The sequence below is a fragment of the Ovis canadensis genome, chromosome 14, assembly GCF_042477335.2.
Source record: "Ovis canadensis isolate MfBH-ARS-UI-01 breed Bighorn chromosome 14, ARS-UI_OviCan_v2, whole genome shotgun sequence".
Lineage (NCBI taxonomy): Eukaryota > Metazoa > Chordata > Mammalia > Artiodactyla > Bovidae > Ovis > Ovis canadensis.
This window is the reverse complement of record NC_091258.1, coordinates 60,297,868-60,312,811: the sequence shown is the minus strand read 5'-3', so window position 1 is coordinate 60,312,811 and position 14,944 is coordinate 60,297,868. Positions and strand designations below refer to the sequence as shown.

The following is a 14,944-nucleotide window of genomic DNA, read 5'->3' as shown; positions in this document are numbered from 1 at the left end:
TTATTGGCATTAAGAGTCAAATAATACATATTTTTAAAGTTGTTACCCACCCCTTTGTGGATTCATAGGATTATTAACGGCATTTTCTCCTGGCTGACTGATACTCACCTGAATAAGAGCTTCTTGGTATTGTTTCTTCCATCCACACAACATCTTCTTGTTCAAAATGGAAAATCATTTCTGGTTCAGATAGCAGATGCCCTGCTTGAGAGAAAAGACATGTTGATTAGGGCAATGTGGTATGGACAAGGACCCTCCCACAAGTCAAATCTTATCTTCTGGTATTCATAAAAGGTGAACACAACATTGGGAAAGGTGAATAAAACCGTTAGGCATCAAAACCACATTTATATTTATGTATATTATATATATATATATACACACATATACATATATACACACACACACACAGGCATGCAAACTCAGTGGCTCAGTCATGACCAACTCTTTGTGACCTCATGGACTGTAACCCACCAGGCTCCTCTCTCCGTGGGATTTTCCCAGGGAGAATGTTGGAGCGGGGTGCCATGCCCTTCTCCGGGGATCTTCCTGACCCAGGGATCGAACCTGAGTCTCTTGTGGCTCCTGCACTGGCTGGCGGATTCTTTATCACTGAGCCACCTGGAAATCCCATATATATGTATATATATATACACACACACACATCATATATAAATATATATACACAAAAACATACAAACAAACAAATAAATATATATTTTGCTTCTCAAAACAAAAAATTGTTCTAGGAGTTCCAGGGAACTTCAGTGAAGAGCCCTATTTGTAATTTGTGTGTGTGCTAACTTGCTTCAGTTGTGTTTAACTCTTTGCGACCCTATGGAACCATAGCCCATCAGGCTCCTCTGTCCATGGGATTATGCCCTCCTCCAGGAGATCTTCCCGACCCAGAGATCGAACCTGTATCTCTTACATCTCCTGCATTGGCAGGTGGGTTCTTTACCACTAGCGCCACATGGAAAGCCCTATTAGCAATATACAACAGTAATAATTCTCAATGGGTCGAACACACAGTAATGATTCTGTGCCCAAATTCGATATCCAGGTATCAAACCCAGGTCTCCTGCACTGCAGGCAGATTCTTTACCATCTGAGCTACCAGGGAAGCCCTGTCTTATCTCTTTAGTCTCCTTTAATTTGGATAGGAACTGGCCTCTCTCGCCTTCATCTCAGGTATCTTTATGCTTTCTCAAATCTGATACCCACTACCATAAGGGATCAGGAATATGTGGACCGCTAAATGCAAATCCCCTCAGGATTTATTCCATATAACTGAACCAGCAGGAGACCAGGTGGGTTCTGGAAGATGTGATTCTCACCCAAGGAGATGAGATTCCCAAAGTTCTCCAACATCACTTCTCGGTACAGGTGCCTCTGAGAAGGGTCCAGATGCTCCCACTCCTCCTCGGTAAAGTCGACAGCCACATCCTTGAATGTCACTAGCTCCTAAAAGAACAAACATGGTTATCCTCAGGTATACCTATCCTCACAGAGGAATGCAGCTGATGAGCACCAATGAATTCCGACATCTATATGTGGTCCGGGCAGTCTCCAGGATTCTGAATCAGACTCACTTAGGTACACAACCATGTATCTCTGTATTATGTAGAATAGGGGGCCCCAACCTCTGAGATCTAATGCCTGATTATCTGAGGTGGAGCTGATGTAATAATAATAGAAATAAAGTACAATAAATGTAATGTTGCTTGAACCATCTTAAAATCATCCCCCACCCTCACCCCATACCGGTCCATGGAAAAACCGTCTTCCATGAAATGGGTCTCTGGTGCCAAAAAGATTGGGGACTGCTTATATAGAACATGGAAAAGATACAAGAGGCAGATTTAACAAAAAGAAAAAACAAAACTCTTCAGCCCTTCAAGTTTCTCTGGTAAGAAGAGTCAATTTCAACCAGAGTACATGAAAGGCTATATAATTCCAGAGGTGCTATCCACACAACAAATCTCAATTTTGAGATTTACTCAGGGAAGGGTCCGGAGAAAGAATCTAGGGTAGATTGGGGCCATGAGGGCAGGTACCCTGGAGAAAGCCAGGTACTAGCCTTGTGGGATGGTTAAAATGTGAATAGAGGAAAGTGGGGAATTCCAGCTGGCAAGAAAAAGGAGTGGACAGTCGTGTGAGAAGGAGCAAGTCAAAGATCTAAAATAAGGACTCTGGTTAATGAGAAATGTTATCTAGGAAACCTCCCTTTGATGATTATATACGAACAACATTTATTTTGGACTCCGAATCCCTACTCACACATCCACAGTAGAAAGATATACAAACTCTTGGTACAGTCGCATGAAGGATTAATATTCAGTAGCAGTTCCCAAAGTGTGGTTCAGGGACCCATGAGGATCGCCAAGCTCCTGTCAGTGGTGTCTGTACAGTTAATATTATTTTTAATAATAATTCTAAGATATTATTGAGCTTATCCACTATCATTCTCTTACAGTTAAAGAGAAGAATTTTTCAGAGGCTACATGATGTACAGTCTTGCAACAAAGAAACTGAGGAAGCAGATATAAGATTACCGCTGTTTTCTATTAAGGCAGACATTAAAGATGTTAGCAAAAATATAAAACATTTCCATTCTTTAAATTTTTTTTGTTTGGAAAATAAGGTTTTTTTTTAATGTGATATTAACTATAATGGATTAACTTTTGAATGGATTAATAAATACTTTAAAGTTTTGTTAGTTTGAACTTCTGATCTGGTAATACTGATAACCCACATAACAAAAGCCATTTCCAAAAGTGTAAAGGGGTCCTGATACAAAAAAGCTTTGGAAATTACTGCTCTACAAGAAATGAAAATAAACTATATATACATGAAATAACACAGATCAATCTCACAACAAATACTGAGAAAAGACAGGCACAGAAGAGTACTGTATGTATCCAGCTTCTATTTTAAAAGTTCAAAATCATACTACAGTATGAAAAGTCAGAATAGTGGCTATCATTATGGGAAGCAGGGGTTTTTCTCTAGGGAGGGGTTTATTCAGAGCATAAAATGAAGACACAGAATGGCTATGAGGGGAAATCAAGGATGGTGCAAGGATCAGACAACAGAAGGGTGTCACACCGCAGCAGCCTGGTCTCTGGTCCATTTTTGTCCTAAATGTTAAGCCTGCCAAATAAAGAATAAGGAAAAGAGGATTTGCAAAGGGCTATTAACTCATGAGGTGGGGATGATGGGAGCACACAGGGGCAAGCAGAGTGTCAAGCCAGACTACATGGTGCTTTGCGCAAAGCTGAAGCACTAAAAAACAGGTGATTCTGGGTAAAAAATCCAGAAATCCTTCTTTGAATCGCCTTCTTCTTCTCTGAAATAGTTATCTCCCGTATACCATACAGATATATATATATATATATATTTTTTTTTTTTGGAGAGGTGAGTTGTTTTTTATGTTGTTTCTGTTCACAAATTGTTTCTCATTTAGGTTAAATACCCAGTGAACCAACATGAACCCTAAGTATACCAGTTGTTGAGTTTTGAAAAAAGAATACCCCTGTGTAACTCACATACCAATCATGACATAGATCATTTCCATCACTCCAGAAAGTTCCCTTGTGTTGTTTGCTCCTAGTTGATTCCCTGCCCTGACTCACTGCTCTCAACAACCAATGATCTGCTGTCATTGCAGATTAATCCAGCCTGTTCTAGAATTTCATATAAATGGAACTGATATCGACCAGGATTCTTGGCCTTTCCCAATCAACAGAAAATGACAAGAGGTTAGACAAGAAGTTCAAGCAAGGCCTTATTGGGTTCCTGGCGGCAGCAGAGGAGAATAAAAGCAAGTAAAGCCTTCCCTTGCTCGCTCACTGGCTCCCTCCCTGAGCTGGTTCCTTATACAGGATGAGAGTAGGGGTGTGTCCAGTGGTTGGGCAGAAGGAATGGCTTAGGTGTTCTGTCTACCCCTTTTTGATGCTGTGTGCAAGGGGCATGTGTAAGACCTGCTTTTGCTCCCAACACCCTGGTTTTGCTCCAAGCTCTTCAGAGCTGGCAGTTGGGGTTTTTTGCCCTTTTTGATCTTTTGTCCAGAATTTGCCCCAATTGTGTATGCACAGTTATTGCAGTTATTTTTAGTCTCTTATATTTTCTTAGCATTTTATTGCTCAAGGAGACATCTGTCCAGGTGTAAGCCTTGTGCAGCACTGGAGCAAAGGGCCCCAGGTCCCACCCTATCTCAGAAGCACACAGCACATATCTGGCATATCTTTTATCTTACATTTTATCTGGCATATCTTTCATATCTGGCTTCTCTTTCTCAGCCTAATGCTTTTGATATTTATTCAAGTTGTTACATGTATCAGCAATTTGTTCTTTTTTTTTTTTTAACTGAGTAGTTCTTAATTATATGGATTAAGACATTTTGTTTATCTACTTATCAGTTGATGGTCATTTCTGGTTTGGGGCTATTATAAACAAAGTTGCTAATAGTCATATACAGTTTTTTTTAAATAAATTTTTATTTATTTTTGGCTGTGCTGGGTCTTCATTGCTGCACGTAGGCTCTTGTCTAGTTGCAGTGCGCAGACTTCTCATTGTGGAGGCTTCTCTTGTTGCAGAGCACAGGTTCTAGGGCTCATGGGCTTGAGTAGGTGCAATAGTTGCAGTTCCCAGGCTCTAGAGCACAATCTCAACAGTTGTGGCGTACAGCCTTGGTTGCTCCACGGCACGTAGGATTTTCCCAGACAAGGATTCGAAGCTGTCTCCTGCATTGGCAGGCAGATTTTTTTACCACTGAGCCACCAGGGAAGCCCCTAGTCACATACAGATTTTTGTGTGGACATATATTTTCATTTCCTCTGGGTAAATACCATAGGATTTCTGGGTCAACGCTAAGTGTGTGCTTAATTACATAAGAAACTCTAAAACTGTTTTCCAAAGTATATTATACTATTTTACACTCCTACCAGCAATGCTCAGACATTTTGAGAAACTGGAGTAACATATGTCTAGCTCAGAGCCAGCACAATATATGTTTTGTATTGCTCTCCTCCCCTAACACTCCCAAAATGAGGTATGTGGGTGATATTTTCAGGGAGAGAAGGCAGACTCTAATTTACCTGTAATCTGGGCATTTCCTCCTCTTCCTGAAGAAGGACAGAGTCTTCAGAAGGCAGTGCTGGGTAAAAAGAAAAAAGCTGTGAAAAATGAACTTGGCTCACTGAAATAGACCAGTATCTTAGTTACCAAGAAGGGAGAAGGGGGCATGTTATACTCAGTTGGTGACACTGGTTCTCGTTTACCATTACCTGATACACCCTCCCCTAGAAAGAGTTTTCCTCTTTGTACTTTCACAGATAGCCTTTTGACCCTGACACTTTCTCCCCAGCCCCTCAAACACTCACTGAATACCTACTATGTGCTTCAGCAGTGATTTAACTCTCACCTTTCTCCTTAGCCTCTGAGGTCATTCCAGCTTCAACGTGGTCCCACATCCTGCCCGCCCTGTTAGGAAGGGAATCCCCGCAGCCCAGCGGCTCTGCTGGTGGAATCTCTCTTCAGCCTCTCCAAGCTCCACCTGGAACATCCAGAGGGAGTTTCAGGAGGTGTTGTCTCCACGAAAGATGGAACTCCTGCATGTGGGGGGCCTCCTGCGGCCTTCATGCTCAGGTAGCTGTTTTGTTCCTGTAGGCAGGAGAGGAGATGTCCCAGCAGCCCAGACTTCAGGCTAGGGCCTGGACATCTCTATTTAAGTGAGGATGCTGTTAATGAACTAAAGTATAGTTAAAGTGATAAACATTTACTAAGCATCCACTGTGTACAAGGCATGCCCCTACTTTGCAGGGGTACCCGGCTCTGACTTTCTTAGGACTGTACCTTCACAGGTTGATCCAGTCACATGGCAGCAAATGCTGCCACCTTCGTGAAGATTTCCTGAAAACTTCCCACTGTGGGATGCATGCGTGCATGCTCAGTCACTCAGTCATGTCCAACTCTTTGTGTCACTGTGGACTGCAGCCCACCAGATTCTTCTGTCCATGAAATTCTCCAGGCAATAATACTGGAGTGGTTGCCATTTTCTCCCTCAGGGGATCTTTCTGACCCAAGGATCAAACTAGTGTTTCCTGCATCTCCTGCATTAGGGACGGATTCTTTACCGCTGCACCACCTGGGAAGCCCCACTTTGGGATGTTAGTTGCTCAGTTGTGTCTGACTTCTCAAAACCCCATGGACTATAGTCCGCCAGACTCCTCTGTCCATGGGAATTCCCAGATAAAAATACTGGAGTGGGTTTCCCTTTCCTTCTCAGAGGATCTTCCCGACCCAGGGATAGAACCAGGGTTTCCTGCATTGCAGGCAGATTCTGTACCACATGAGCCACCAGAGATACAGATCTATACAGATCTATAATTCTCAAAAGGCAAACTTGTGAAATTCTTGAATTTCTCTCTTTTTTTTTTGTTATCAGATCAATAAATGTTTCAAAATCTGAAAACCTTGTTAAAGAAGTTGTGGGAAAATGATCAGTCTTTTATGCTGTTAGAATGTAAGTAGGTACAGTCTTCTGGAGAAGAGCAATTTGACTGTGTCCATCAAATGGAGGGGGGCAGGTAGGGTCAGGAAGCACGGTTATGAAAGTGAACAAGGAAACTTAAGGAGGTGATAAGATATATTGGTCATCTTGACTGAGATGATGGTTTCATGAGTGTATTGAAATGTCAAAATATATAAAATTGAACACTTTAAATACATGTAGTTTATCATGTGTCTGCACTCAGAAGGGCTTTGCAGAGATGTAGCCAGGCCTGTGACTCACATGTCACGTGTGATACCAAACTCGCAACTGGGATACCTCCACCTTTTACACCTGGAACCGTAACTTCCACTAAGACAAGAAAGGACATACAACTCCCCTTCGGCCCTCACTGGTCAAGAGTGTGGAGAATTCTCTTTTGCAGATAACTGGGGAGGTGATTGAGGGCTTCCCCAATGACTCAGTGGGTAAAGAATCTGCCTGCAATGCAGGAGACACAGGAGATGCAGATTTGATCCTTGGGTTGAGACGATCTCCTGGAGGAGAGCATGGCCAGAGCATTTCCAGTGTTTTTGCCTGAAGAATCCCCTAGACTGAGGAGCCTGGTGGGCTACAGTCCATAGGGCCACAAAGAGTCGGACACAACTGATCGACTAAGCATGCACACACATGGAAGTGACCATAGGTGTGACCTTCCTGGCTTCACTACCCCAGAGGCAAGTACCCAGGGGAACATCATTTAACTCCAAAGCATCTGGGAGCTTAGAGAAGCTGCTGACCACTTTGAGCTCAGGAGTTTCTCAGATGCAAAGTGGCAGCAAGCCTTTGGCAATCCACAGAGGGCCTGGCTGGAGAAGAGCCCATCCTGGTGTCCAAGATAATCTGCCCATCCCTCTGATAACAGATCCCTAGGCTCACTTATAGAAAAAGCCCACTAAGGGACTTCTCTGGTGGTCCAGTGGCTAAGACTCTGTGCTCTCAATGCAGGGGGCTCAGGTTCGATCCCTGGTCAGAGAACTAGATCCCATATGCCACAACTAAGAGCTCTGATGACACAACTAAAGATCTCGCATGACACAAGGAAGATCTAAGATCATGTGTGTAGCGACTAAAACCCAGCGCAGCCAAATTAAAATAATTTTTTTTTAAGACGTGTTAAAAAATAAAAGCCCATTGAGTCAGAGATGAAGGTGATTTCACAGGAGCACCTACAACAAAAGTGAGGATACAAGATTTTGGCCCCACCTCCTCAAAGTCCAAGTTATCTCCAAAATAAGAGACACAAGAACATATTGTCACCATAAACACCAAACCTCACGATGTCCCTGTTGGCTATGATAGTAAGAATCTGCCAGGAACGCAGGAGACCCAGGTTCAATCCCTGGGTCAGGAAGATCCCCTGGAGAAGAGAATGGCTACCCACTCTCTTCTGGAGAATTCCACGGATAGAGGAACCTAGTGGACTACAGTCCATGGGGTGGCACAAGTTGAACACGACGAGCGACTAACACTTTCTTGACCCCTACTACATCTCAAACCAAGGGGCACTTCCTAACTCCTCTCCACGGCTCCACACATCTAGCTGCCCTCATAAACACCTAAGAACTTACAGCCCCATAAGCTCCCCCTCTGGACTAAGAATGCTGCCTGCCATATCAGTAAACAAAGGGTGTTGTGGCCAGCTAGTCAGCAGCCACTGCAGCCAGCCCCAACTGTGCACCCTGACCGGAATCAAGCCGGAGACAGCCACATTTACCCTAGATAGTTAAGGTGTGTATCAAAGGAATGACTTCAGGGAGCTCAGACTCCTGCACTTCCTCATACAAAGAAAATCGCTTAGTTCATTAACTTTAGCTGTCCTTTTTTTTTCTAATTATCAGTAATGTTTCTTGTTCTAACTACCTGGGTTTTCTCACAAAACCCCTATAATCCTGGCTCCTCCTTAGCTCTTCAGAGCAGTCCCTCAGAGCCACCTGAGAAAGGCCACCTGATAAAACATAAACTTTTAGGTTGTGCGTTTTTTTCCCAGTCAACACTCTCAAAAGCCCTTCCCCACTGTCCCTTCCCCACCAACCTGGGGTTGCAAAGCCCCAGCTGCCTCGCCAACCAAAATGCCCAGCATAGGCTGTCTCCCAGATGCAAGGAACCCTGCCCTCCAGCCCCTCAACCCATGGATGCCTGCAGGCCACCAACCTCGGGACCACGTCGTAGCGATTCACCCCTATTTCAATAAAACCAAGATGCTCCCTGCGTCGCCCGTCAAACCCCGCGACTCCCGGACCTTCGGTTTTCGCCTTCCCCTTTCGCACGATCCGGGGACCTTCGGCTATTCGCGCTGCATTCAGCCAGTAAAATTGGGGGACTCACCTCTCTAGGCCTGGAGGTCTTGGGCATGGAGGCCGCCACAGGGCCTTCACCAGCCTTCGTTCCACGCAATGAGCCCGATACACCCGCACCGCCGACCCAGAAGGCCCAGACGATGGGGTCTGGGCTCAAGCGGGCGCGGAGGCCTGGCGGCTGAACCACATCTCCCAGAAGCCCCTGCGCAGGCCGGGAAGCTCTCCAAGCCCCGCCCCAAGGCGCGATCCCGGAGAGGCGAGGCCAGCGCAGGTGAGCTCCGGTTCTCACGTGGAAACAGCTAGCTTGCGAGGGCTGGGCGTACAAACACAAAACCAGACAAGCGCCTCGTCCTATTGTCTACAAGCAGAAATAACAGAACACCTGTAATTTCTCGATTCAGGCATAACTATGTTTAAGCTTATATGCGTGCAGTGCTGTGTCATTTCAATCGTGCAGGACTCTTTGCGACCCTATGGACTGTAGCTTGCCAGGCTCCTCTGTCCACGGAATTCTCCAGGCAAGAATACCGGAGTGGGTTGCCATGCCCTCCTCCAGGGTATCTTCCCGATCCAGAAATCGAACCTACCTCTCTTGCCTCTCCTGACTTGGCAGGCGGGTTCTTTACCACTAGGACCAGCCAGGAGGCTCTTAAGCTTATATCCTTTCACATAAATATTTGTCTTCTTTGTTGTTGCTAAGTCCGGACTGACTCTCTGAGACCGCATGAACTGCAGCATGCCAGGCTTCCCTGTCCTTCACTATTTGTCTTCTTAACCTGCTTTTAAAATCATATATATTGAACATTGTGTTATTCCGCAATGTTTTGTAAATTCTACATGCCATCTATGTAATTAATGCATTATCTCACTTTTGTTAGGTTGCTTCAGATTACTAGTATTGCAGCCACCACTGCTTATGTTTGTCTCTGACTCAAAAGCAGGGAACCGGCAAAGCTTTATACTGAAAAAAAGGGAAGGCTTCAGGTGTATTTTGATCGGAGGTCATTGTCCAAGAGAAGCTAGAGGTGGGCCAACTACAAAAAGTGCAACTTTTGTGGTTGGTTTGGAGGTGGTGGTTTGGTTTTCTCTGGTTGGTTCTGAGTTGGAAGCAGAGGCGGAAGATAGAGAAGCTAGCAGTTATTGACCAAGTCCTGAGAGTTATGCACTGATTGCTGCCAAGTTTGTAGTTTGGTTTTCTGGTTTCTGCAGATTTTGTGCGTCAGAGTTCTATCATAATATACAATCTGGCATTGTCTGTTTGTATATCTGTTCTTTCAACTTTAGTGGTTTCAAGTAACAGCAATCATTTATCTTTCATGGTTTTTCTGGGTCAGGAATTCAGAAACAGCCTAGCTGGACAGTTCTGGCTCAGACTTTTCTTGATGGCTAAACCTGGAACAGTGTGAAGTTCTAGGAGCAACTGGAAGCTGGCTGGACATCTCTTACTTCATGTAATCTCAAGGGTTTGTCCATGTGATTTTTCTGTGTGGGCTAGTTTGAGCTCCTTAACAGCATGGTGTTAGTGTTAGTCGGTCAGTCGTGCCCGATTCTTTGTGACCCCATGGACTGCAGTCCACCAGACTCCTCTGTCCATGAGATTTTCCAGGCAAGGATACTGGAGTGGGTTGCCATTTCCTTCTCCAAGGGATCTTCCCAATCCAGGGATTGAACCCGGGTATCCTGCACTGCAGGCAGATTCTTTACCAACTGAGCTACACAGACATCTTACACTGCAGCTCAAAATCCTGAGAAAGATCCAGATGGAAGATGAATCACCTCTTATGGCTAGTCTCAGAATCACAGAGTATCATTTCCCCTGTACTTACAGTTTTAAAAGCCCATCCAGATTCAAAGGGAAAGAACATGCACTCCACTTCCTGATGGGAAAATAACAAGGTCCTGGAAGACCATGTGGAAACAAAAATATAGTTATGGCAATTTTTGGAAAATACAATTTGCCATGAACTGCAAAGAGATCAAAGCAGAGAAAGTAGTTTTAATTTCACTCTGCTATGAAGACTGGATATTTATATTGTTGTTCAGTCTCTAAGGCATGTCTGACTCTTTGCGACCCCATGGACTACAACATGCCAGGCTTCCCTGTCCTTCACTATCTCCCAGAGTTTGCTCAGACTCATGTCCATTGTGTTGATAATGCCATCCAACCATCTCATCCTCTGTTGCCTCCTTCTCCTCCTGCCCTCAATCTTTCCTAGCATCAGGGTCTTTTCCAATGAGTTGGCTCTTCTCATCAGGTGGCCAAAGTATTGGCACTTCAACATCAGCATCAGTCCTTCCAATGAATATTCAGAGTTGATTTCCTTTAGGATTGACTGGTTTGATCTCCTTGCTGTCCAAGGGACTCTCAAGAGTCTTCTCCAGCACCATAATTGGAAAACATCAATTCTTCGGTGCCCAGCCTTCTTTATGTCCAACTCTCACATCTGTACATGACTACTGGAAAAACCATAGCTTTGACTATACAGACCTTTGTCGGCAAAGTGATGTCTCACCTTTTTAATACACTATCTAGGTTTATCATTGGAGCAGGAAATGGCAACCCACACTACTATTCTTACCTGGGAAATTCCATGGACAGAGGAGCCTGGCAGGCTACAGTTCATGGGGTCGCAGAGTCAGACACGACTGAGCAACTAACACAAAACACAGGTTTATCATAGCTTTTCTTCCAAAGAGCAAGCTTATTTTAATTTCATGGCTGCAGTCACTGTTTAGTGATTTTGGAGCCCAAGAAAATAAAATCTGCCACAGTTTCCATTTTGTCCTCATCTATTTGCCATGAAGTGATAGGACCGGATGCCATGATTATAGTTTTTTGAACACTGAGTTTTAAGCTGTATTTTTCACTCTCCTCTTATACCTTCATCAAGAGGATATTTATATTAGTGAGCTGAAATTATCTGTAGTAAGTAGGAGTGATCAAAAAAAAAATCATGATCAAATTTTAAGAGGATCAGAGAAGACCTAGCTCCACTGAGCATGTTTAAGGTGATAATGAGAGTGAATTTCCTGGTGGTCCATTGGTTAGGATGCCACGCTGTCAAGAGCTCAGGTTCAGTCCCTAGTAAGGGAACTAATATCCTGCAAGCTGTGTGGTGTGGCCAAAACAAACAAACAAACAAAAAATGACAATGTAAGACAAAAATGAAGCTGTCTTCCTTTACCCTCCTTGAGTATTAGGTTCAAAGTGATAATAATTGATAAAGATTATTCTGCACAATTAGAGTATTAGGGCTGAGACTAACTCAGACTGAGAATTTGTCTCAGTGAAAAGAGCAGGACTAACTTAGAGACTTTCTACAGGATCCAATATTACAGACATGGAAAACTCCTAACCCCAAATGCTTTAACTACATACAATAATCTCCTAAACTTAACTTCTTACTCATGTATTTTTGTTAAGTAAACATTTCCCAGATGTGTTCACTTCTCACAAATGTTAATGACAAGTAGGTGGGAAAAGGTTTCATGGTCAAATTACTTTGTGACATGCTAGAATATACAGGTTGAGCTCTGGGGTCTGTTGTGGTGTATTTCTGTACTTTTTATTCTATTCCACTGACCTATTTGTCTATCCTTAGACAAATACCAGTCTTTATTGGTTTATCATAGCTCTATAGCAAGTCTTGAAATTAGAAGTTCTCCAATTTGTTCTTTTTCAATACTGATTTTTGTTGTTCTAGGTCTTTGGATTTCTCTATAAATTTTAGAATGCTTTTTATCAATTTAAAATTAAAAAAAGCATTCTGGTACTTTTGACTAGGAGAGTACTGAATCTATAGGTAAATTTAGGGAAATTTTATTAAAGACATTGAATTTTCCAATCCATAGCCATGGTATTGCCATCTATTTAGATCTTTTCTAGGAAATTCTCTGGTGGTCCAGTGGTTAGTACTTTGCACTTTCATTGCCAGGGCCCAGGTTCAATCCCTGGTTGGGGAATTGAGATCTCACAAATTATGCAGCGGGGCCAAAAATAAAAGATCTTGACTAATTTCCCTTGGCAATGTTTTGCAGTTTTCCATACGAAGATCTTTCATATCTTTTACTAAATTTATTCCTAAGTATGATTTTATCTTTCCCTGGTTTTCTTGCTATCATGGGAACAAACACCTTTCATACCATACATTCAAACTGCGATGAGAGTTGAAATTCTGTGGTTGTTTTAACAACCTCTTTTCCACCTCCCACTACATCCCCGTACTAAATGCGTGTCAATGATTGGATTCATTAGCTGTTTTAAAGACTCTTCAAAAGAGAAGTAGACAGGGTATAAATGAATGAACACAATGATATTCCAGCAGGTCAGATAACTCTTGTTTATTTATAAAATATATCCCATTCTGTCAAATACTGATAAGAAAGGTACAACTAGAAGACACTAAGGATTGATAATATATTTTCACTTATAACATTTTAGTTATTTAAATTCTAGAAATTCCATGTGAATTGTCTTGTGTTATATTCCAAGAACCCCTTGCTATCCAAGTCTATTAGGTTTCCAAGTTCAAATACTAAGGGACACTGTATTAACTAAATTGATTTGATTTCCAAGTTTCAAAAAGTGAGTAGCAAGTTTAAGTAAAGATTTTTTAGAGATGTTCCAAAATTCAGATTGTGACAAGTATTTATTTCAATAGATTACTAGATTTAGCTTGCTAATTTTTAACATTGCATATTTTCATAACTGATTCTGGGCATATTATCTTTTTGTGTCCTTCCAGCAAGTTTTATCATCAGGGTTATGACAGATTCATAAAATCAGATAACTTGCTACCTCAGTCTGTGTCCTGGAAGAGTTCCTAACACATTTCACCGTCTCATCTATAAATATATATATGTCTTTAGTGTAGCTGACATTTATTTAATTTTTTACTTCACCACATGGTTTGCAGGATCTTAGTTCCCTCATCAGGGATCAAGCCTGGACTCCCAGCAGTGGGAACGTGGAGTCCTAACCACTGGATTGCCATGGAATTCCCCTGACATTTATTTTTTTGGTTTAAAAAATGTTCCTTTTGGAGAGAATCTATTAAAGATTTTATACTTCTCTAGTCAATTCTGATATCAAGTCAATCCAATTTCTTTCTAAAAATCATACACTTTGTACAGATTTTCAGATATATTCTTAAAAACATCTATAGTACTTTTAAGTTTGAGATAAAATTCATATACTGTATATATTTACCCTTTTAAAGTATAGAGTGGTTTTTAGTAGATACACTGCCAATCCCAGAATATTTTAATCACCCAAAAAGATAATGTCTTTTTACATTTAAATAGGTAGTAAGTATGAATATATTAGTCACTCAGTTGTGTCCAACTCTTTTGTGAACCCATGGACTGTAGCCTGCCATGCTCCTCTGTCCATGGGATTCTTCAGGCAAGAATACTGGAGTGAGTTGCCATTCCCTTCTCCAGGGGATCTTCCCGACCCAGGGATCAAACCTGGGTCTCCCGCAATGTAGACAGATTCTTTACTGAAAGTCACTTCAGTTTCTCATTCATGGTACTGTTCAGCTGTCATTTGTACTCCCCAACCTGAATCAGTGGCTTGTCTACTTTCAATCAGATACATTTTCTATTTTAAATTATTTACTTTTGTCATTTATTTCTGCATTTGATAACTAACAATGCCTTTCTCTGCCCCTATTTTAGATATATTTTTGCTTGTTTTAGCTCTTTGGGTTCTGTATTCTTTTTAATGATCTTTCTAGTACTTTAATGTATGCATGCATACTGAGTTATAAAACTTCCAATACAATTTTGCCTGCCACTCACAGGTTTTTCAATTGTGTTCTCATATTCATTCACATTTAAATAATGTGTATTCTAAGGATTTAGTTCCTTAACCCATGTTAATCAAGAGGGGTACTAAATTAATATTCAGGTATTTGTTTGCTATTGTTTTGTTACTGTGTAGCTCATTCTAGTCAAATAATGTGCCCTGTATATTTTCTACTTTTTGGGGAATAATTAGGAAAAATATTCTTATCTCTTCCTGCTTATTTGACAGTTATGCTTTCACCAACCCATCATTATATCCATAGGGTTTCAAATGGGTATTAAT

At 42.0% G+C, this 14,944-nt stretch overlaps 1 protein-coding gene and 2 non-coding genes across 10 annotated transcripts in view; 2 read left to right on the top strand and 1 right to left on the bottom strand.

Annotated features, from left to right (window-relative positions):
• Positions 1 to 14,944, bottom strand: part of ZNF383 (zinc finger protein 383) — a 43,187-nt gene that overhangs the window by 3,247 nt on the left and 24,996 nt on the right. For 2 of the 8 annotated variants that reach the window (XM_069550545.1, XM_069550549.1), the window contains exons 1-5: positions 8,882 to 9,061; positions 5,426 to 5,664; positions 5,100 to 5,158; positions 1,338 to 1,464; positions 109 to 204 (exon numbers count right to left, since the gene is read on the bottom strand). In XM_069550545.1, the coding sequence (XP_069406646.1) occupies positions 109 to 204; positions 1,338 to 1,464; positions 5,100 to 5,158; positions 5,426 to 5,474 (331 nt within the window). In that variant the 5' untranslated portion in view covers positions 5,475 to 5,664; positions 8,882 to 9,061. Of the gene's footprint in view, positions 1 to 108; positions 205 to 1,337; positions 1,465 to 5,099; positions 5,159 to 5,425; positions 5,665 to 8,881 lie in introns of those variants that run through there. The other 6 variants (XM_069550546.1, XM_069550551.1, XM_069550548.1 and 3 more) reach the window with 5 other exon arrangements.
• TRNAE-CUC (transfer RNA glutamic acid (anticodon CUC)) lies at positions 7,459 to 7,531 on the top strand. Its single transcript has one exon. It is a non-coding gene; the product is annotated as a tRNA-Glu (tRNA).
• TRNAE-UUC (transfer RNA glutamic acid (anticodon UUC)) lies at positions 12,745 to 12,816 on the top strand. Its single transcript has one exon. It is a non-coding gene; the product is annotated as a tRNA-Glu (tRNA).